Raw genomic sequence first — 22,828 nt, forward strand, 5'->3', positions numbered from 1 at the left:
TAAGTGGATTGAACATGGGTGCTGTTGAATTAATTATAAAATGCACTGTATTAAAAATTATTTTGTTTATATAACATAAAATTGAACTATAAACATGAAATTTAAATCTGTCGTGCAAAAATAGTCATGCAAAGTCATTGATTTATTTTTAAAACAATTGCACTGTGATACATTTAACATCATATTTTCAGTTCTGCCTAACTGCTTGTGGTGTCACATGGTGGTCGAAAATGATTTTACAGACTTTTGTTGAAATTACCTTAAAAATTCATCTGGAATGTATCGATTTATGCTGTAATTAATGATGCAAATTAACGCAGATGGGGCCATTTTGACCCAAAACAGCTAGTTGGAGGGTAGCAATCCTCCAGATTGTAAAGGTCAAGATAATGGAGCAAAAAAGAAAAACAGTGAAAGCTGTCAGAAACAGGCAGGAAACTCTGCATGGATGTTTTTGAAGAGGTAGACGGGTCCAGTTGGCTGTATTAGTCAGTCTGCTAAGAAACATAGCGCCAACAAGCCCATGGCCCCTTTTCATGTAAAACTTCGTACAGGAGGCTGTTTGTGCAGTTTAGTGCCTTTGTTAGCCTCGGCTCCTGTAAATAATATAAGCACACCCACCACACCCCTAGGAACATTCAGTGTGCCCCCACCTGCCAACCTGCCTGTCCCCCCCAACCCACAGACCGTCTGTAGTTCTGAAATTTATCCACATGGCTGTTGACCAAGTCTAAGTTAAAATTCCATAAATTAAATTTTCAGTAAAATACAATTTTTTCCCGTAATCTGGGAGACTTATTGCAGAATTATTGAAGTCGGTCCTAACTCTGTCTTGAATATGTACCCAGCAGGCACCTAGGACTCGTATCTCCCTCTGAGAATCTCTTCTAATGCGCTCAGCAGCAGAAATTCTCCATCCTAGATGAGCCTGCAAAGTTCTGTAGAAGTTAAATATACTTTAGTCAAATGAGAGACTAACCTGCTGTCAGGCAGGGGAAGCTTGAACAAGGCCTTCATTCATGACAGCTCCACTTGGCTTTTTGACAAGTCCCCATTTAGATGCAGCACGTCAGAGACTGAAGAGCAGGATGAAGGCTGTAAGTACAGTTTGCTGTGGATTATGACTGTGTTTAAATCTAATAATGGCAATTACTTAAAGCATGATATAGTTCATATTGCTCTTCAGGCTTCGTGATAAAATATTAAAATTATGGAGTACAAAGTTGTACATGCAAAGAAAACAATGCAGAGCGGCAGGGCGCCTGGCCCAGAGGGTCTTCACATAGAATTCTACAAAGGCTATTTTTTCCTGTTGGATTAACAGCTTTGGTTGTCTTGCCCTTTAAAGAAATTCTCTCAAGAAAGAAGTTGCCTCTTACCATGTCACAAGCAATTAGTTTTACCCAAAAAGGAGGAGGACCCCTCTCTGCTCCCCGTGTTAGTAGGTTCTCCCCGACTCCTCCTGCTTATTCCTTCCTCCCTCCCTCCTATTTGTGCTCTCCTCCTCCTCTTGGGTTCTATTCATGTCTTTTGGTTCAGCAATAAAACCCACAAGGCTGCCCTTGGATTGTCCCTCTTCCCATCGTGACATATTATGTATTACATGATTATGAAGTGATTTGATTATTATACAATAGTCAATTAACCACTTTGTTTCTTCAACTTGTCTTTCTTCTGAATCATCAGATATGTGTCGTAGCTGGTAATTTGTTACACTCTGCTGTCAGTGCCAGTGTAGCCTAGATACAACCAGTCGTATGTTTCGGTCATGCTGATGTTTGAACAATTTTTGGGAACAGATTTTCATAATGTTTTCTCATATATGTGGTGTGATAATTGAGCATGACCCCACTGTTGCTGTGCTTGGTGCTCCTGTCATGATCTGTAATCTCTTATTTTTTCATGTCTCCTCCCACTCATGCCAGCAGAGGGCGCTGCTGGCCCTTTGTAACCCTCCTAATTCTCCTGTATCCCATTATAGTTCTCCATCCTAACCCTGTACACCTGTTTTGTCGCTGATTAGTGTGCTGTGTATAAATATGTCTGCCCTCACTGCGTTCCCCAGCTCAGTCATTGCTGTTCCATGTGTAGTCTGTGTTTCCTTAAAGTCCACGTCTGTCTCAAAGTGGCTGCCTTTGAGTCGAGTCTCACCCGATACTCACATCTCCCCGCAGAAAAACAATACACCGCCTCACAGGCCAGAGCCACAGCCTTCTCTCTGCTGGGTGGAAGAACAACTCTCACACAGTGGAAGTCCTCCAGACCCCCTGCCTTCAGACAATAGGTTAAAGATGTGTTTTCTATGTTACCTATTGAAAATCTGAGATACAGCAGATGTAGGAAGAGCTTTCATGCTCTCTGGTCTCCTTTCACTGAAAATGTGGAGGGCCTGTATGTCACTTGGAAGATATTATTTGATCCCTTATATTACAAACCAAAGAATATTGCACTACACCATTACTAGGCTACACAAAGTTATTTTAACAACCACTGAATGGAAAAAGGTCAGTGCTGAATATATATAGCTGTGGAGCAGCAGCAGGCCTTGCTGGGCCGGAAATGCAAGCAGCATTGTCCACATTACCACTCTATGTACTTGGATTGACCGGATGCTCAGACCGTAGGATAAGAATTAACACTTTTTATTGATCCCAATCAAGATATTTTCATTTTGCCTCCCCCAACTTGCTCAGAGTGAGCTGGCCGTGACGGGCAGCCAGTCATAGTGGCACCCAGGGAGCTGGGGGCCTTGCTGAAGGACCCACAGATGTGCCCAGGCTGGGCTAAAGTGGGCTATTTTCTGATCACAGGCTTAGCACACTGAGTTACACACTGCCCCTAAATTTATATTTATATGTAATCTGTGTGTGTATGTGTTATCTAGATTTGCCCTGTATGTTTCTAACTAAATCTAATCCACTAAATCTACCTACTATAATTATAAGTACCTCACTATACCTATATCTAACACTGCTATTCATCACCAGTGTTACATGTCAGGGCTTCGCTGCAATAGATCCCTCAGAGCTGCAGGTTATTACTGTGACTTTGCACACACACACGTTGCTGCTTCCTCAGCCAGTGTCACATATACTTTATTACACACAGACCTAAGTAATCTCTGCTACACTCACACCTGCTCACTTTACATCCATGGTTAAATTCTCCTAATGGAATCTATCTTAATGTCTTTATTCTATTTTATTTTAATTGTTACCATATTATTCATTGTATTGTTCTTTCGATTTTATTTCTATTTTATTATTGCTAATACACCGGATCTGAGTGCCTCATTTTGTTCCCTTCATGTAGAACACGTTTTGTAATGACAATAAAACATCCTTGTCCTCATCTAAATCACACTGTCTAACTACTAACCTGTTTAAATAATATAATTGGATTTCAAAGGTTAATAGTCACTCAATTACCCCCTCAGCCCAACAGTACCACAAACACCCAACATGCACGGAAATTTTCTCCTAAGTTGTTTTCCCTGCCTGGAACAATACCACAGCAGTCACATGGACTAATGTTTCAAAACATTTCGGAAACCTTGCATTGAAACTTGAGGTGTTTAGAAGGGATCAGTCCTGGGTGGCAAAGTTGCCATCACAAAGGTTTTTGATTAAGGGATTCATGATGCCAGGTAGCCATCTTTCACAAGCTGGTGGGCTGTGCCACTGATGCGTTTGCTTTGGTTTTATATGTCTGTCCTGGTTTGTGTTCTTGCCACTTCAGGTTCCCTGGTTTTGGTCTACATTCCTCGGTCCTCTGCTGTGGAGTCTACCTTCTGCTTCACCTCATTCTGGAGCCGCCCATCCAGTCAGCGGCCCATGTCCCCCTGGTTCCCTGTTTCCAGAGGTTGGTCTGCTAGTCTCCGGGGCCAGGGGGCAGAAATCTGCCATGTTGGATGGGCGGCCCAGGTTGGGGTGCTCCATCATAGACTGGTACATGAAGGATTATAAATGGTTTTTAACCAGTATGTACCGAGTGTGCATCGTGACGAAAAGAATGTCATGGGAACATTTAGGACTGACTGCAGTACTGGTTCAAAGCATGATTGTGTTTTTCTTAATTTTTATTGATTTATTTTTGCATTATTATTTTTTTTAAGTAACTTGATTCAGTTAAAAGGGGTTTGTCCATTTGCTTTAGCAGAAGTTCGTGTAAGTATGATGTTCACCTTCCCTTTTCATAGTCTAGTCTTTGCCAAGTTTTATGCTTATTTCCCCTGGTTAAGTTAATCTGACTTGTGTGTTTAGGAGGGTCATACAGGCTTTTTGTTTGTAATGGAAGCACAGGGTCTGTACTTGCAGTTTATTTGCCATGTTAATGGAAGCATTTTAACTTCCTCTCTAATCTCTTTTTTTCTTGGCTCTCACTGCATTCTCCTCTATGCCAGGGTTTCTCAACCCAGTCCTTGGACCCTACTGCAAAGATCCACAGTTTTGCTCTGTCCAAGCTCTCAGCACAGCAGTAAAAGGTGACTGTTTGGTTCATGCATGCAGGGATCTGGGACAGAGCAAAAACGTGGAGCTGTCTGGTGGGCTGAGGAATGAGTTTAGAAATGCTGCTGTATGAAGTATTAAACCATTTGACCGGTTGGATAAATGTTAAAATGTTTTCTCAAAATATAAAAAGAGATAATCTTCTGTTTTGCGTCTCATTACAAGCAATCTTGTTTTTTGTTTTTATGTCACTCTAGTATTTGATATCTAATTTTCAGTCTTCTGGCAATATAATCTGGTGAATGGGGAAAGACTTCCAGCAGGGGCTCCGGTTTCCTCCCACAGTCCAAAAGTGCGCAGGGTAGGTTAATTGGCAAATCTGAGTTGTGAGTGTTTGCGCCCTGCAGAGTGTTGACTCCTGCCCAGGGTTGGTTCCTGCCTACGCCTGTTGTTCCAAGGACAGGCTCCGGTCCCCCCCGCGACCTCAGTTTGGCTTGCTGTCTCCCCGCTTGGTTTTCTTTGGTTTACGTCTTCACTAGCCCCCTTGTTGCTTTGACTTGTGTGTAAGTTATGTATGTGTGATTGTATTGCTGCATAGGGAGTGACTGCTATTTTGTTTTGCAAGTGTGTGTTGGACTCTGTTTATTTGGTCAGGGAGTGAGGTGGAGTGTTTGTCTTTTGGTTTCCTTTTCTTTTGCACTTAGGTGAGATTAGCTGTGGGTCGCACTTGATAGTTGGGGATTTTGTTTGTTATTTTGGCTGTGGTCACTCCCAAAGTCTTTTGCACCGGGTTATTTGTTCAGTTTCAGTATTATACATGAAAAAAATGAAAATACAAAAAATATCCCTTTGTCCACTGGTGTTCCCTTCTTGCCCTCACCCTGTTTGTCCCTTTATCCCATTCCCCTTTCCCGTGAATACTGTTACACTCCAACCCTAGACAGGATATCAAAACAGCATCTTACCTATAGTTTTAAAAGAGATGAGGGATATTATTCGTCAACCTTTAACTTTGCTATTTCAGAAATCCGTATCTGCCAGTGTGGTACCTTCTGACTGGAAGTATGCACTGTAAAAAAAGGTTACATTTTTTTCACAGTTTTAAACCATTTTATATCAGCCATTTTGACTACAGTATAATTATTTTTTTCCTCTTATGTTAAATGACAGAAAAGGTTTATCAAAACTACATTGCATAAACATATTTTTACGCACAGTTTGTAAAATAAAAGAAACCCCTTCAGTGAAACTGGTCAATTTCTTTTCTGTATTTTTACTGAAATTAAACTTTTGGTCATATGCAGGTGGTGCAGTGGTTAGCACTGTTGCCTCGCACCTCTGAGATCCGGGTTCGAGTCTCTGCCTGGGTCACATGTGTGTGGAGTTTGCATATTCTCCCCATGTCGTCGTGGGGTTTCCTCCGGGTACTCCGGTTTTCCCTCACAGTCCAAAAACATGCTGAGGCTAATTGGAGTTGCTAAATTGCCCCTAGGTGTGCATGTGTAAGAGTGAATGGTGTGTGAGTGTGCCCTGCGATGGGCTGGCCCCCCATCCTGGGTTGTTCCCTGCCTCGTGCCCATTGCTTCCGAGATGGGCTCTGGACCCCCCGCGACCCAATAAGATAAGCGGTTTGGAAAATGGATGGATGGATGGATGGATGGTCATATGCTTTATCTGTAAAATTTTAATGGTTTTATTGTACCAACATGTGTTTTAGTAAATCGAAGGCACAACAGCTGTTTTCTATAATTTTGCTTTCATTAACTTTAATTTTACATTCAGTGTACATAAAATCTACATTGTTTTACTGTAATAAACCAGATATCCACCATAATTGTACTGTGTTGTTGGATATATACGAAATGGTTTGCATAGATCTAAGGTTATAAACATTAAAAAAACTTAAAATTAGAAAATATAGACCCTATATTATAGGGAATATGCGAGTCATCGAACTGATATTGTAACGAACCCAAACTACAGTAGCGTCAGAGGCTGTAAACGGAGAACAGATCACCACCAGACTGCAGCTACAATTACAAAGATAATTTTATTCAGTACAATTCATGCAGCGACCCATCGGGTCGGATCTGGATTCACAAAGAGTTCGGTCCCGCTTTCTCCCCGTAGCACACCACCCCTTTTTAAGCGTGTGTTAACCCACGCTACCACGCAGTAAATCCCGCACCACACAACATCCCCATTAGGGCACGGCACACCAATAGCACTGCAATGCACAGTAATCCCCACACTTCGGGCACAGGCAAGTGTTACGGGACCAGAACCGCCTACTGTATATAGTCCTGTCCCGACCCTAAGCGGTTACACTGCGCATTTAAAACACACAGAACACTCACACAATAAAGACATAGTTAAAACAGAACACCCCCTCCCCCCCAGGGATCAGGACCCTCCCCCGGGGAAGGAACAATCACACTGGTCCGTCACCTAGAACATCCCACGGAAAGGGAATTTCCCCCCCCCCACCCCAATCCGTCCCTATGAGGGTGCCGCTACTCCCGTCTATCAACCACCCCGTCTAAGCAGTGGTCATAGCCTCCTACCCCCACTGTCCTGACTGTCCTCGCCCTACCGCACCGGGAACTGTCCCTACAGCCCACTCTCTGGCTTCACAGCCAGCAGCCCTAAACGGCATACGAGCGGCACCTCCCTCCCGGACCCCACCCGTACGGTGCCTACCAGACCAAATCTCCCTAACGCGCCTCCTACTCCCTCTCTTAACCCCAGATCCCTCACAACCCAGGTGTGGCCACTTAATTAACTATTACCTTCCACGCCCATCCCTCACCCCCCATACATCATCATTACACTCCCCCCACCCTTAGGGCAGACTCGTCCTCGAGTCACAACATTTCATAGTCCTTGGACCATGTTGGTGGCCTCTTCTGACGTCGCAGATGAGTCTTCTGAACTGGAGCCCCCTCCCTCCGTTCTTGTTCCTTGGCCCCTTGCAGAGCAGCAGGCCCATCGCTGTGTGGCTCTGGAGGGACCTTACGGGCTCGGCTCCGCCAGGTTCAGGTAGGCTGGTCCCCTTCCCCCTGCTGCCCTGGTCCAATTGCACTTGCCTCTTCTGGCCGATTCGCTGCCATTGCCCACACTTCTAGCCCTGGCACCCCCCCCTCCATCTCGCCACCCTTTTCTACTAAGGGCCGTGGTTGCGGATAGCCACCACCAGGGGGGGAATCTTTTAGCTCAGGCAGGGTACCAACAGGCATCACTTGGTCTCTGCCCTCCTGATTGACAGCCTCTGTTACAGTAGAGAGAAATGGTTTAAGTCGATTAAAATGCACCACCACCTCACTTCCCCCTTCCACTGGTACCACTCGATACAATACCTCCGTTGCCCTTTCCACCACCTTATATGGACCCTTAAACCTCCTCTGTAACTTTGGACATAACCCCCGTCTTCTAGCCTTCCTCCAAACCCATACCAGTCCCCCTCTGAATAGTACTTGACTTGCGCTCTAAAGTCATACGCTTGCTTCTTCTTACCCGAAGCTCTTGCCTGATGACATGTCACTGCTCCCACCACTGTGGACAATATGTCCCCTAGTCTGGCCACATATTCCGTTACAAAGGAAAATCTTTCCCCCTCGTTGAGATTCAACATAACATCCACTGGCAACACTATCTTTTGCCCAAAAACAACCTTGTACGGTGTAACCCCAGTACTAGAGTGAATACTACTCCATTATACTACGGGACTGTTGAATGCTTGAATCTGATTGGCTGACGAACTTTCTGAGGTGTGCAATTCTTTTCAGATAAACGCACGGCGAACGTAGTTCCAGGTAGCTCTCTTGACTGCATTACAGTTCCATATCACTTCGCATAGTTAACTGTAATAACGGAAATTAGCATACAGTACCTATACAGCACACAGGACTAACAAAAACAACAACATGACAGACGATTTTCCGAAAGTAAATTTTAATATTTACGGTGAATATGAAACTTTCAACAACTGGGCTGCAGCAGTATTAGTTAGCCTAGTGTACCAACTTAAAGGCTACACATGACATTTCTCACTAGCGAGGTAATAACAGCGCTGCATCTTAAAGCAGACTTACAGTTTAGAGACGGTGCTTCATAACACTGTTGAGGGACACACAAAGGTAGCCTAATTCACACAAGCTCTCTCTCTCTCTCTATTTATCGGTGTCTCTGTCTCTCTCGCTCTCTTTCTAATAACTTCATTATTAACTGCATTAGTCTGCAATCAACGGCTCAAGCCTCCATTGCCAGCTTTAAAATGACGTTTTGGAACTAGCAAAAGAGTCGTTGGATGAGATGCGGAAGAAATAATCCTACTCACAATAGCGATTTAAGTAGAAAAACCGGACGAATCCCTTGAAATATATCATCTGATCGATGTCTTGAGGTGTGGCAACCGTAGTATAAGCGGAATAATTGACTCCGGACCGTTAAATTATTAGAAAATAATGCACACCCGAGGTGTAACGGCTACTCCGCTTCGCGTCCGCATCACCACCTCGGGTGTGCATTATTTTCTAATAATTCAACGGCCCGTCATCAATTATTCCTTACATAAGCCATCATCACATAAGGTAACAAAACATCCCAATTGGACTGATTTTCCTCCACAAAGAGAGACAACATTGCCAACAATGTCCTGTTAAACCTCCCAATCATCCCATCTGACTGGGGGTGATAAGCTGATGTCTTAGTCTTTTGAATGTTCAACAATTGACACACCTCGTTGAATAGATTTGATTCAAAATTTCGGCCCTGATCTGTATGGATAGAGTGAGGGGCCCCCAAGCGACAGACCCACTGCTCCGCCAAGACCTTGGCCACAGTGGAAGCTTCCTGATTAGGAAGAGGGAATGCCTCAGTCCATTTTGAGAAATAATCCCCAATGACCACAATGTACATATTTACCCCTGGAGTTACCGGTAATGGCCCTAAAATGTCCAATGCTACCCGTTCATATGGCCTAGCAGTTACAACAGACTGCAGCGGGGCACACCCCTGTTTCCCCCCCACTTTCCGAGAACCACAATCCACACACTCCCAACACAAGTTCTTAACATCCCCAAACCATCCCAGCCAATAATAGCGATCTTTCACCTTTGCTTGCAACTTTTGTATTCCCAAATGACCCCTAGTGGTAGCATTATGCAACTGCCTCAAAATTTCTGGCACCAAAGACTTGTCGATAACAACCTGGACTTGGTTTGCTGCATCAGAATGCAAAGGTGGATATCGTACCAACCTAGAACCCTGCACCTGCAACTGATCCCACACTGATGCATATTTCCACAACTCATTTGGAGGCTGACTACCTGCCCTCCCTCCCTTCCTTTAAAGCAAAAATCTCCCGCAGCTCAGCATCTCCTTGCTGATCCTGCCCCAGCTCATCACACTCCTCCTGACATGCCACTGCCTCCTGACATACCTCTCTCACAGCACATATCACCTCTCCCCCTTTTTCCTGGGTAGCTGGCGGTGAGTCTGAGGTTACTGGCAGAAAAGCGGGCACTCTAGAGAGGGCGTCCGCATTAGCGTGTCCCCGACCCGGCCGGGGTAAGACAGGACTGGTACAGACATCAAACTAAGTTTGAGCTGTTCAAATGCTGCCTGACAAGCTTCTGTCCATGTAAACCGTCTGCCCTTCTCGGTCAGCTGGAGCAGAGGACGAGCAAGTTCAGCAAAACCCCGAATAAACCTCCTACAATAAGAGGCAAGGCCCACAAAACTCCTCCACTCTGTCTGATTTTTAGGCACCGGCCACTGGCGCACAGCTTCCACTTTAGCCGGATCAGCTTTCACACCCCTAGCCGATATTATATGACCCAAATACTGCACTTCTGTGGCAAACAAGTTACAGTTCGCCGGTTTAACCTTCAGATTAGCCTGACGCAATTTCGTTATAACCTCATCCACATGGTCCAGATGTTCTTGAAAGGTACGGCCAAATATTATTGTATCGTCTAAGTACACCAAACAAGTAGTCCACTGAAGACTCGCCAACTCTAAATCCATGAGACGCTGAAAAGTTCTCAGACTGTTACACAGGCCAAAACTCAGCACATTAAATTGGAAAAGGCCTGACGAGTGATAAACGCCGTCTTATGCTTATCTTTTGGATCCACCTCGACTTGCCAGTACCCACTGGCTAAATCCAATGTAGAAAACCAGCAAGCCTTGCTCAAACTATCCAACGCATCATCAATTCGGGGTAAGGGGTACGTGTCTTTACGGGTAACATCATTCAATTTGCGATAATCAACGCAAAACTGAAGGCCACCATCTCGCTTCCGTACCAGAACCACCGGCGCTGCCCAAGGGCTATTCGAGGGCTGAATGATGTTATTCTCCAGCATCTGCTTTAAGTGACCAGATACTTCCTCCTGCAAATAGAGGGGGACACGGCGGGGAGGCAACTTTACCGGCTTCGCCTCACCAGTATCAATGTTATACAACATCAGGCGAGTTCTCCGCAAATCTCCCTCTCCGGCACTAAATACAGACAAATTCTTCTGCAATGCGGTATAAATACCAGTCATATCGGATGAGGCAAACCCCTTCTGGTGCAATCAAAATATGTTACAAGCCTATCGACTGTCCAGGGCACAACAGAATCCTCCTCATCCTCACCCAGGTCTACATTCTCTGCTTTCCGACTCACCTCAATACCCGTATGCAAGGTACCTACCCTCATCCCCCCATCATTATATTACACTGGCTAGATGCCGAATCCAAAGGCTCCAACATACCCTCAAAAGCAGCCCCACCTGTATTCTCCACCTTACCAGCAATGATTGCCTCACTTCGAGGGGGGGGGGGGATTACAGTATCTTCTGGAACCATGACGACCCGAGGCTTGTCCACATCTGCTGGCACAAGGAGAGGTAATAATTGACCCATAACCCGACACTCCTTCCTACCAAAATCCAACACCACCCCATATTTACTTAGAAAGCTTTTCATCCCCTCTTGCATCTTAGACACCGTGGTACGAAGCGATTTTACCTCCTGCCTTAACTCCTCTACCACCCCCAACAACACCTCCATTTGTTCATCCCTTTCTAATTTATGCTCCACCACTCCCCTCACTTTAACGTCAGGTGGCAAAGAAGTCTGCTCCAAACTTCTCAGCAACTCCATTTCAGAAGCAAGTTCAATGACATCTTCCAGCGTATTAGGCTTGGCACTACACAGGCTAACCCGAAAATCACCGGTAGCAAAATGCGTAATAAACTGGTCTCTTGCCAACAGATCACAAATCCGATGATCAGCCGTGGGATAAGCCCTAGCGGCTAATCTCCGTAAGGCGTTACCAAATTCCCTTGCCGTCTCGCTATGCAGGCGGCGACGGGTGGTAAAACTAGCTCTATTCCAATCACTACTATCACCAGGTTCAAAACACCTTGCCATAGCCGCTTTTAACAACCCATAATTACTTTTAGCCTCACTCGGCATCCAACTATACATCTCTCTAGCACGGCCAGACAACAGCAAAGACATAAACTTAATTTTCAGAGACTCATCCCACCTGTTTACCTCAGGCGCCAGATAAAATTGTTCCGACCAGTCAGACCACTCACGCCCCACACCATTAAAAGTTTCCGGTATAAATATTGGGTGAGCAGGGGGGGCCACCGGGAGATTGAGAAAACACTCTCTACACGTATAACAGGACAATCAGTGCCCTCATAATTAGGAGATTGTACACTATCCTCCACCTCCGATATGTTAAAGCTAATTCTAGGTTTCTAAACGGGAAAACCACAAAGGAAAGAAATGATCCCACCGCTGCCACCAGTCAGACCTACAAGTGTGAGGTGTAGAGCTGGGTAGCGTTCGATGCCATTGGCTTTAGATAAACTGAACTGTCAGCGCAGTCACTCTAGCTTCACCATCCCTTGTGGAACTGGAGTGCTGACATTTCAGGGACTCCCCATGCCTGCATTCCCACTTGCCTCTCCCTCCTACTTATGCTGCCATTGCCATATCTGCCGGAGCTTGCACTTTGCACTTCATATTGCACTCACCTAACTGTTAGCACTGCCTATAGTCTCCCCTATACTTTGACTAATTGCACATTTTATTTCCCCAACTCCTCCTGGGGTGTGCTGCCTGGAGACCTCAATCTATCAAGATTTTCAGCACACCCTGCTACATGTGACATGTACCCATGACGTCCTTGCATCCAGCTCGCGTTCTGCCTGTGCCATCTTCCATGTATGACCCGCTGCCTAATTACTTCTGGTTGCCTGGCGATTGGAAGGAGAGTCGGCACGGGCTTGTCATCACCTCCCTGCTCCCCGGTTGTGCCTCAAATCCTATGGTTTGGACAATGTGACTTGGCACTTAGCCATCTCTTCTATTCCACTCTCCCTGCCGGCCCCTGGAGGTTGGGCTCCCACTTTGAGTCTGGTCCCTCCCAAGGTTTCTTCCTTCTAGAGAGTTTTTTCTTGCCACTGTCACGTATGTCTTACTCACTGGGGGCTTTGGGTGGGGATGCTGTAAAGCGCTTTGAGACAATGTATTGTTGGGATAACGCGTCATACAAAAATTAATTTGTTGTTTTTCTGTTTTAAAACCAAATGGGAAAACCGTAAAATCACCTTTTTTGTTTCTTTTCTATGAGTAAATTCAGATCTAACAGATACCAGAGATGTAAGATACAGCCTAATGTGAACTTTATCTTAATTTTACAACATTAACAGTCCCAGTCATAAGCTTGGAAACACTCACCCTTAGAATGGTGTATTTTTGTAATATTTTCTACATTTTAGGATAAAATATGAAGCCTGATTTTTTGTTTTCTGCTTTTCGCTTTTTCCCCTTCTGACAGAAAAACCAAAAAACGCTGCTGTTGTTTAGTTTTCCTGATTTCGTTTTGGACTGGAAAACCCAAGGACAAACGATACATGGACTTTTTGCATTTGTTTGGCTTTAATGTGTTTGATATAAACCTAGAGTTGAGAACCTACAGATGTGTGTGTTTGTATGAGTAATCCATCCATCCATTTTCCAAACCGCTTATCCTACTGGGTCGCGGGGGGTCCGGAGCCTATCCCGGAAGCAATGGGCACGAGGCAAGGAACAACCCAGGATGTGGGACCAGCCCATCGCAGGGCACACTCACACACCATTCACTCACACATGCACACCTATGGGCAATTTACCAACTCCAATTAGCCTCAGTATGTTTTTGGGCTGTGGGGGGAAACCGGAGTACCCGGAGGAAACCTCACGACGACATGGGGAGAACATGCAAACTCCACACACATGTGACCCAGGCGGCTACTCGAACCCGGGTCCCAGAGGTGTGAGGCAACAGTGCTAACCACTGCACCACCATGTCGCCTGTTGTATGAGTAATATAATGTAAAAATTTTATTCTATTTTATGTCCAGTACAAAAGGCAAGCATATCATACAGGTAAAACACCCACATTTAAAAAATGTTTTCATGAAAGTCTGTAACAGTAGAGTGAAGGAACTGACCAGTGGCTGGGCTACTGATATATGGGATGATGATGAGCATTGAATGTTTCTCAACTTTTTAACCCTAAAAAAACACACCACTTCCAGAGATGATGATATATATATTATTTATTTAAAATGTAATGTTTCCTGGGGGCTGGGGAGGACACCTGCAGGAGAGAGACAGATATTGATCATGTAAACATCCTTCAGCAGTGCAGTAGTCATACTTCACATTTTTTTTTGGGATTGTTGGGGGGGGGGGGGGGGGGGACATGCAGCCATGGTACCTAAGCTCTGCTCAAGTGAGATCTGAGTTACAGGGAAAGGTCCATAGACCTTGTTTATATGCTGCTGTTCCACAGACTTCCAGTAGGGGCTCCATGTGAGGAAAGAGCGAGGGCTATGCTCTCTCTCAAGGACACACAGAGTCACAGAGTAGGTCAAAGAAGCGAAAACAAAGTACCATACCTGAGTTGTTGTCACTGAACACGAAGTCCCGGTTTGCTCCAAACTATAGGTGAGAAAGGCCCTCCTCTAAACTGGCCTCTCTCATGCGGGACGGGGGCCGTAAGGTGGCGTGGAGCTCAGGAGCAGCGTGCAGCAGTATGAGCAGCCATGCCTGTGCCAGCAGCACCACTGCCTGTACCCGGTTGTCCCATGTTGGGGGCAGGCCAAGTGCCGCGTTGCCATACAGGCAGAAGGTGATCCAGGCCACCCACAGCAGGACTGAGGCCAGGCAGGTGATGAGCAGCCACGCGGTCCTGCACCTCCACCGTGGCTGCTGCCTCCACAGACTGCAGGCCGCCCCCACCAGTGCTGCCAGGAGCAGGACCAGCACATAAGTGGTGGCCAGCGCAAAGTCCAGCGGCTGGTATTCACAGGCTGGCTGGCATGTGGACATCGTGGCTAGAAGGATCCACTCCGGATCCAACACGGCCAAGGCCACCGCCAGCCCCATCAGTTGACCTGTGCTGGGGCTATGAGCACCTTGTCCCAACCGGCGCAGTCGCAGACCCTGGAACACTAGGCAGGTGTTGCAGACAGCAAGCAACACCCCCCTCAGGACACGCCGGGCGAAGCAGAGGCTCTCTTGCTGCTCAGCGATGTATCCCAGGCTGAGGCCACAGAGCCCAAATATGGCAGCGAGCAGCAGGAGTAGCGGCGCCACCACCACCACCAAGCCCCACACCGCATCCAGCTCACACAAGGCCGTGTAGGGCCTTGTCAGGATGGAGCCGGATCCGCAAGGCGAAGCTTCGTCCCATGAAGAGCTGCCCCCCACCAGGGACAGGACGAGGAAGGTGAAGAGATTGATAGAGGGAGCCATCACTGGCAGGGAGAGAGAAAGGAATCATTTAATGGGTTGAAGAAGTATTAGTCCATTAAACGCAATGTAGCCTGCTGCTGTGCAGGACACATCACAGGCGACACGCTGAGCATGCTGACAACTGAGCAATGGACTTCTACAGTGTGAGACTACATGCACTTTCTTAAAAAGCAGTAATCAATGCCATGTCAACCCGCTGAACAACTTCACAAGCAAATCGGCACATTATATAGGCCACCATCGTTATAAAAATTAATTATTATTTAAATTCAGGGGTCTCGAAGAAATGACTGTATCTGGCCGGCCGATATCAGAGAAAAATTAAAACCATGTAATGTCATTCCAGCGCAATTGACACCCGCCAGTCTGCACGTTTTGCGGTCGGTAGTTTAGCATCTCCTAGCGTTTTTTTTAGTTCAAGACCTTTGATCTAAGTGAAGTATACATTTTGAAGGGGAGGCCTTACCTTCACTGTCAATGTCTTTCAGCTTCACTTGCTCTTACAACACGTACGATGCACTCACGAATCGTTTGTGTTTGCTTCTCCCTTATCAAACAGATTATTTATAAGCGGTGCATCATGACGTAGTACTGCATTTTTACGAAATGTAACGCTAACGTTCTAAATAGGGTGGGGGCAGGGAGGGGGCATTAAGTGTAATCCTTTTTGTGTTTACTTTTGAAAAATTGAGATATAACCTTTAAAAAGCACGGATATAATGTAAGAAACTTTTTAAAAAATAAATACAAATAAAAACGAGCAAATGCATTCAATCTCATTTCTTGTAGCTTGTGCTGGAAACTTTGGTGGACACCAATAACGATATATTTTTGTCCAGTAATATTACCAATACCTATGGTTTGTCCAAACCCATGCAGCGCTCTAAGAAACTCCAGCTTCTGCGATTCCCCCTGCAGACCGCTACGGCTGATACAAAGACAAATGCGCAAAATATGCTAGTAAGATACAGAGATTGGTCATTGGTTAATATTATATAAATACGCAATTAATAATATGACAAGTGGCAGTATTGCTACACGATTAAATAAACGACAAAAACAATAATAATGATTGATAAGTCATAACGCATTTTTTTCTTTGATGGTGATAACATGTACATGCAGTACACCGATACCGAAATAAGAGAATTAATGCTATTAGCAGAAAATTATTACTGGAGACATAATTGTTAGGACACCCTCGGCAGGGAAACGCGGACCCAGGAATGCGGAACAGAGCGATCTTTATTAGATCGAGCAGGTAACAGGCTTTCAATGGGCCAGGCAAGAAGAATGGTCGGGGACAGAAGGTAGATTCGGTAGCCGGGGAGATCCAGTCCAACAGGCAGGCACAGGACACGGAGACGAAGGGAAGGGGAGACGAGAGATCCTGGGGCTGGCAGGGAAGGCAGGACGGGAGGTTCAGGGACGAGGGCTGCTCTGGGAAAGATAATAAGATTCTATTTGTACTGCCTCCCAATTTTTATATTAGATGAAACTAAAAATTGAGAAATATCTATATACACAAGTAGTTTTTCCTGATAAGAAGGATAATATCAAGACTGTCAGCATTTACAAATCGAATTATGACACATCTGAGTAGCCCAGACTGTCCGGAAAACAAAGCCATACAGCATATGTGGCTGACTAATGTACATACAGTGTAATAAGCTTATAATCAAATGGATTGAAAAACGCTCAATAATGGACAGGATTCAAAGGGTAAATAAGGTGCATCATGTGGAAGAGAAGTTAGGTGGCGTTGGGGTGCATTGTGAGTTTCATCTGGTAGCTAGAAGGGAACAAACAGGGCTTTGGGGGGGTGGACTTCTCCTGGGGCTACATCGCTCTACCTGTTTGTAAAATGATTTATTTTTTAAAAATCTTTTCTCCTTACACTATAATGGCAGGTTTAGGACTAATACAGTACAGTCATAACCAGTGTCAAGGATTCTATGCATTGCTACACAGAGACAAGTCCAGATATTGAGCCCAAGGCTAAAATTGTGGTTTACTTACAAGTGCACTTTGCTGGGCAGTGGGGGTGTTTGTCCTTCTCTGCTCACATTTTGCCCTCTTATCCTGTCTTCTCCTCCGCAGCCCTTCCTCCTTCTCTCTGTTGCTCCTATATTCCCTCCCCTCCAGTCATCTATGTTCTCCTTCCTCTGTGGTCTCTCCTCTTCTCCCATTCTTCAGTTATACTGTCTTCTCCGCTCTCCCTGTATCCCTCCTGTCTTCTGGTCCTGTCGTCTTTTCTCCAGTCATCCCCTGCTTCTCAGTCATCTCTGCATCTTTTCTCTCATTTGTTTGCTTATTCTTTGATTGTTTGTGTTATTCGTTAACCCACCACCCCATGCTGGATGAGTCTTGATGTTTTTTGTTCTTTTTAAAGTTAGGCTTCTTCCGTTTTTGTGCCATATCTTCTGCCCTTTTCTGGTTGCGGCAGTGCATGACACGGGTGGAAAATAGGGTTTTTTACAACACACACATCAAAACCAAAAGGATCAGGATGGATCCAAAATAAACAGCAAATGACCAGGAATGAACTAAATGGTGGAATAAACACAACTAGAGAACTATATACATACATACAACATACAGCTATAATGAAGCATCAAAGAACAGAAGCAGAACAGGCACTTAAATTCACAGCTAACAAGACACAATGCAGGACAGTGAGAATCATAACTAATAACAAGGACTGAGGGCAACCCAGGAACAGGCGTTACAGTTAAACAGCACTGGTGAAATCAAAGTGGCCTTTCAGCCACATGGTCAGCTCTGCATGGCCCTCTGCTGTTTGCCTTAGAAGCTGCTTGAAATTCCCACTCTCCTTACCAACACCTCGAAAAGCCAGGCCTTGCCGTGCCAAGTACTTAACTTCAGAAGATTTTTCCTCACTTGCTGCTGCTCTTTCCAGCTCATCTGAAGGTTGAGTATTAACAGGATTGATCTTCTGAATCCATGTCATCAGTGCTAATCTGTGGCACTGCCTGTCTTTATGTGCACTGAATTTATCCAGTGCCTGTTCCAGTTTCACATGCCAGTCTTCACAAGAGCTGAATCTGTCTCTCATGCCAGTTTAGACATTTGTGTTACAAATAATTTTGCACAGTAGAAACAAATAGAATCTTATAAATGCTGAGATTAGAGTATCTACGATGCAGGAATGCAGGGGTTTCATTGGGGACCTTTCTATGGCTTAGTACTGTGAAGGAATACATGGTTAGTGCCAGGCGCAAAGGAATATCTTTGATTTTGCATCCATTTGGTAACTTGTTGAAGTTGTCTGATAGTCAGTAATGCATGGTTTAATTATTATGATTTTTTTATTTATTATTTTAAAACATCTGAAAGAATCTGAAATAGAAAAGCATATTTTAGTTTATGGTCCACTGGATAAACACAGACATTACAGACGGTTTTAGAATCTAATGCTGAATGTTTTTTGCTATCATTATTCTGCCTGGATATGCTGTGATTGGTACAGTGAAATCTGAGAATGTGTTTGTGGTCAGTATCATAGCCTCAGACAACAAACCAACGCTGTAGCGCGTCACTGTGTTTACATGTGGGAGGGGTTCCAGTTACATAATGGGCTCGTTCTAATTCAACTGTTTTGACGGAGTTCGACAAACCTAAAAAATAAATGCTGGTGTTATGAAAAACTATGTCATATAGCTATATTTGAGATTTATTATAGCCAAACACATCTCGGAGCTCCGAGGAACCTCCTTCTCCTTACATTTGGGGAAGATGGTGGCGCAGGAGGTAGTGCTATCGTTTAGCAACCGGAGAGTTGCAGGTTCGAGTCCTGGTTTCTCCTGACCCCATCAAATTGTCCTTGAGCAAGACACTGAACCCCAAATTGCTCCCGGCGTGCAGGTTGGCGCCTTGCATGGCAGCCTCCGCCCCCGGTGTGTGGATGGGTGAATGTGAGGCATGAACTGTAAAGCGCTTTCAGTTCTCATAAAAGTATCCATAAAAGCACATCTCATAAAAGCACATTTACCATGTGTGTTTTGGATTTGGATTGTATTGGTCTGTAGTCAGTCGCTCATGTACATGCTCAATCGCAGTAACATTTTCACAGGAATTTGGGAGATTGAAATGCTAATTCTATGGGGGTGTATTCAGAGGGAAAGGTGTGTATGTAGGGCATGTCCCCCCCCTTCGTGGTGTTAGATATTCTGTTTCCCCCCCTGTGTGTTAAGTAGTGGGTTTGCTTTTGCATGTTTAATAAAAGATTGTACTACACTGCTTGTCCTGGCATATTGCCTGTGGTTTGGGGGGAGGTTAATCTGTGTGTGTGTGACCGTGAGTGACGCGACATGTGTGCTACAGTATACATCCAGTATGTAACTGTATAAAGTAAAACTCACTGTGTAATATAAAATGCAAATGGATACTGTAATATGAAGCATTGCAGTAAGAGGACAATATTACAGTACAGGGCACATTGTTGGATTACATACCTGCTGGCTCTATGAAATGTTTGAATGGTTGAGGACATGGTTGTTCTCCCATCATTCGGCTGACCAGCCTCAGCCATTGTAAGGCCATGATTGAGGACCTAAATATATATATACAGTACTGTGCAAAAGTCTTAGGCAGGCAAAGAAAATGATGTTTAGATTATCCTCGTGTTGGTATAAAACTATGATATGATGCCTGTCAAAGTGTGTCAGCTTCACCATTTCAGAACCTCTGCTAAAATCATCCTAGTATTTGCAGCGACCGTCCAGTGCAGCCATGAATGTTTTTACTTGACCACTAGCAGACCTCATACAGTTAGTCAATCTCTCACTGACTTTTTAAACCAATATATCTAATTATTTAATTGAGCTGTTGGGGAAATTTTACAAAATCATGGAACGACTGAGGTGCCCCTGAAGACAAGTTTGGGAACTGAAGCGGTGTTCATCTAGCCATCCAACTAGATATCAGTAACTTTTTAGAAAACATAAGAAATTATTACTAGTTTTTATTGTGTTACTCTTAATTTGCACACATTCTAATATTAAATTGTATTTTTTGTTCTAAGCCAAAGTGCACTTGCTACCCAGATAAACAGCTTTAAACATTTCTTTGGACTGCCTAAGACTTTTGCACAGTACTGTACTGTATATGGTAATGCTAGATTGATAACTCCTATCAGTGTTGTGTTTTTGGTAAATATGCTAAATTTGCTGATGCAGTCTTCTCAGTTGCCCCTTTGTCCGCCTTACTTACTCTTGCTATGCCTGCTATGTGCTCACTCTGCGTGCCTTAATTATATTATGGTGTTTTATTATTAATTTATTCATAATCATTGTTATTTTTTCAACCTCTGTGTGGCCATAATATTTTGGGTTTTATAGTTACAGTTATGTGGATTAATCTATTTTCTCTGTGTTTTACCATGAAGAACAAGGTGTGACAGGGGATGATTTTGTGGACATTGGGGAACAAGATGTTTACCTTTTGTTCCCCAAAAACCTCAGACTGAGGAAATCCCTAATTTCCATTTTAAAACTAAAGGCAAGTAAACTGTCTGTTTGATAGCAAGCTCTGTGTTTTTTGTGGTTTCACAGACATACTGCTGTCAGTTCATGCTTACTGAATATATCATATTTAGTTTCATGATCTTTCCCTCAATCAGTCTGGAGTGGAAGCAGAAGACTTCCTAAAAAATAAGCAGGGAAGTCAGCGGCAACACCTGAACAAAAGAGATTCAGTGTAAGTATCACACAGTCCTGGAAATAGAAACTAAAGTGGACAGAGCTGTTAGAACACAGACAGTGCAGGTGGAAGTAGAATCAGCAGAATAAGTGGTTATCACATCAGAAATACTGCTACCATTCATTCTGCTCATTCTATGTCCACCTGCACTCCTCTCTATTCTAACGTTTTTGGTGCAAAACTGATATCTGTCACGCCCGGCTCGTACGATCCTCTTGTGTGCCACGCCCCCTGATTATCCACGTGTGCTTCCCTGATTGTACTCAGCTGTGTGTGATTATTTTCGCCCAGTCTTGTGTACTTAAGTCCAAGTCTTGCCTGTGTCCCTGGTCCGTCATTGATGTTTGTCGATGCCTGTGTTCCGTCCTGCCCTTACCCTGAATAAACCCCTAGTTTGCCCCATATTCCGCCTTCCCGCCTGGTCCTTCTACCTGCCTGCCTTCTTTTTGCCCGCTCGCTCGCCAGCCCGCTCGATGGCCCACTTTCCACGGTGATCGTGACAATATCTTTCTTTTTTCTACACATCTCCACCAGGCTGTTATAAGGTCATCCCTGGGTGCATCAAAAATGTGGACCACTGCCTGCAAGGGAGCGGAAATTGACTGGAACCCTGTCATAAGCAAAGTTTGTGCCTCATAAAATTGTTTAGAATCAATGTCTCTAATCAAATAGTTTAATTTCTCTATTTTACCTTTTTACCACATAAAGCACAATGAGCGCTTAAAATTTCAATTCACAAGGTAAAACACCAAATAAAGTGTTTTAACAGAATATTTAATGCAATTTCAAGGTCACAGCAGAGTTGCCCTGCAGCCTCGTCGGCAAAGAGCAGGAAATTCTGAAAAAAGCCTTAAAAATGCTCCGAAACAGGAGGGAGGACCTCCGAAGGTCAGGAAAGGTAATACATACGGTACATAGGGAACCTGCAAGCAAGTTAAAATTATTCAAGCCCCCTGCAGTCAAATTAAATCATGAATGTAATGTCCGGAATACAGACCTAGTCAGCCAAGGCTGAATAATGTTCCTGTTCATGTTCTGCTTCACTTTCCTGGCTTCTCATGTCGTGGCAAAACTTAATTTCTACTGATTCCATTGTCTAGAAGAGAGAAGGACTTCAGCTTCACTCCAACGGTATGTAGCTGTTTCTGTATTTATACCTTATCATTGTGTAATATATATAGTCATACATTTCATAATTTAGCTTCAAAAATATTGTGCAGTCACCAGCCCAATTGATATTTTTGCCATCTTAATCCTCCCAGGATCAGTACAGTATATGTGCAAACATATTTTATGTGTTTACAGATGTGTAAGACTGCTGAAAAAAGGTGGGAGAACAGTGGCCCTTGGAGGTAAAATGTGTTTTTACATTTTCCCAGTGCAGCTGCATAATTCACTGTACTGCAGTGTCAGGTTTCCCATTGCCCAGCACACCTAATTTGGCTAAAGAACTTGATGATGTTACAATGATCAGTGTGTTGGCCAGTGAAACTGACAATGTGCTGAATTTTGGGAAATTTTGAAATGTATTATAAACACAGTATATTAATCTGCACAATGTAGCAAAACAGTCTGAAACGTAACTGAGATACAGAGGTTATACACTGATCAGCCATAACATGTGAAGTGAATAACATTGATTATTTGGTTACAGTGGCATCTGGCTGTGGGGGGGGTTATACAGGTCCTTCTCAAAACATTAGCATATTGTGAAAAAGTTCATTATTTTCTGTAATGTACTGATAAACATTAGACTTTCATATATTTTAGATTCATTACACACAACTGAAGTAGTTCAAGCCTTTTATTGTTTTAATATTGATGATTTTGGCATACAGCTCATGAAAACC

The 22,828-nt window shown here is 44.2% G+C and overlaps 1 protein-coding gene across 1 annotated transcript; it reads right to left on the reverse strand.

Moving 5' to 3' along the window:
- Window positions 1-10,059: 10,059 nt before the first annotated feature.
- On the reverse strand, window positions 10,060-16,129 carry LOC125723450 (G-protein coupled receptor family C group 5 member B-like). The gene is given in 6 exon segments (XM_049000051.1): window positions 10,060-10,115; window positions 10,319-10,546; window positions 10,549-10,843; window positions 14,577-15,259; window positions 15,724-15,804; window positions 16,112-16,129. Coding segments are annotated over 4 exon segments (1,260 nt in total). The 5' UTR covers window positions 15,258-15,259; window positions 15,724-15,804; window positions 16,112-16,129.
- Between the last annotated feature and the right edge of the window lie 6,699 nt (window positions 16,130-22,828).

Source organism: Brienomyrus brachyistius, unplaced genomic scaffold (assembly GCF_023856365.1).
Source record: "Brienomyrus brachyistius isolate T26 unplaced genomic scaffold, BBRACH_0.4 scaffold48, whole genome shotgun sequence".
Lineage (NCBI taxonomy): Eukaryota > Metazoa > Chordata > Actinopteri > Osteoglossiformes > Mormyridae > Brienomyrus > Brienomyrus brachyistius.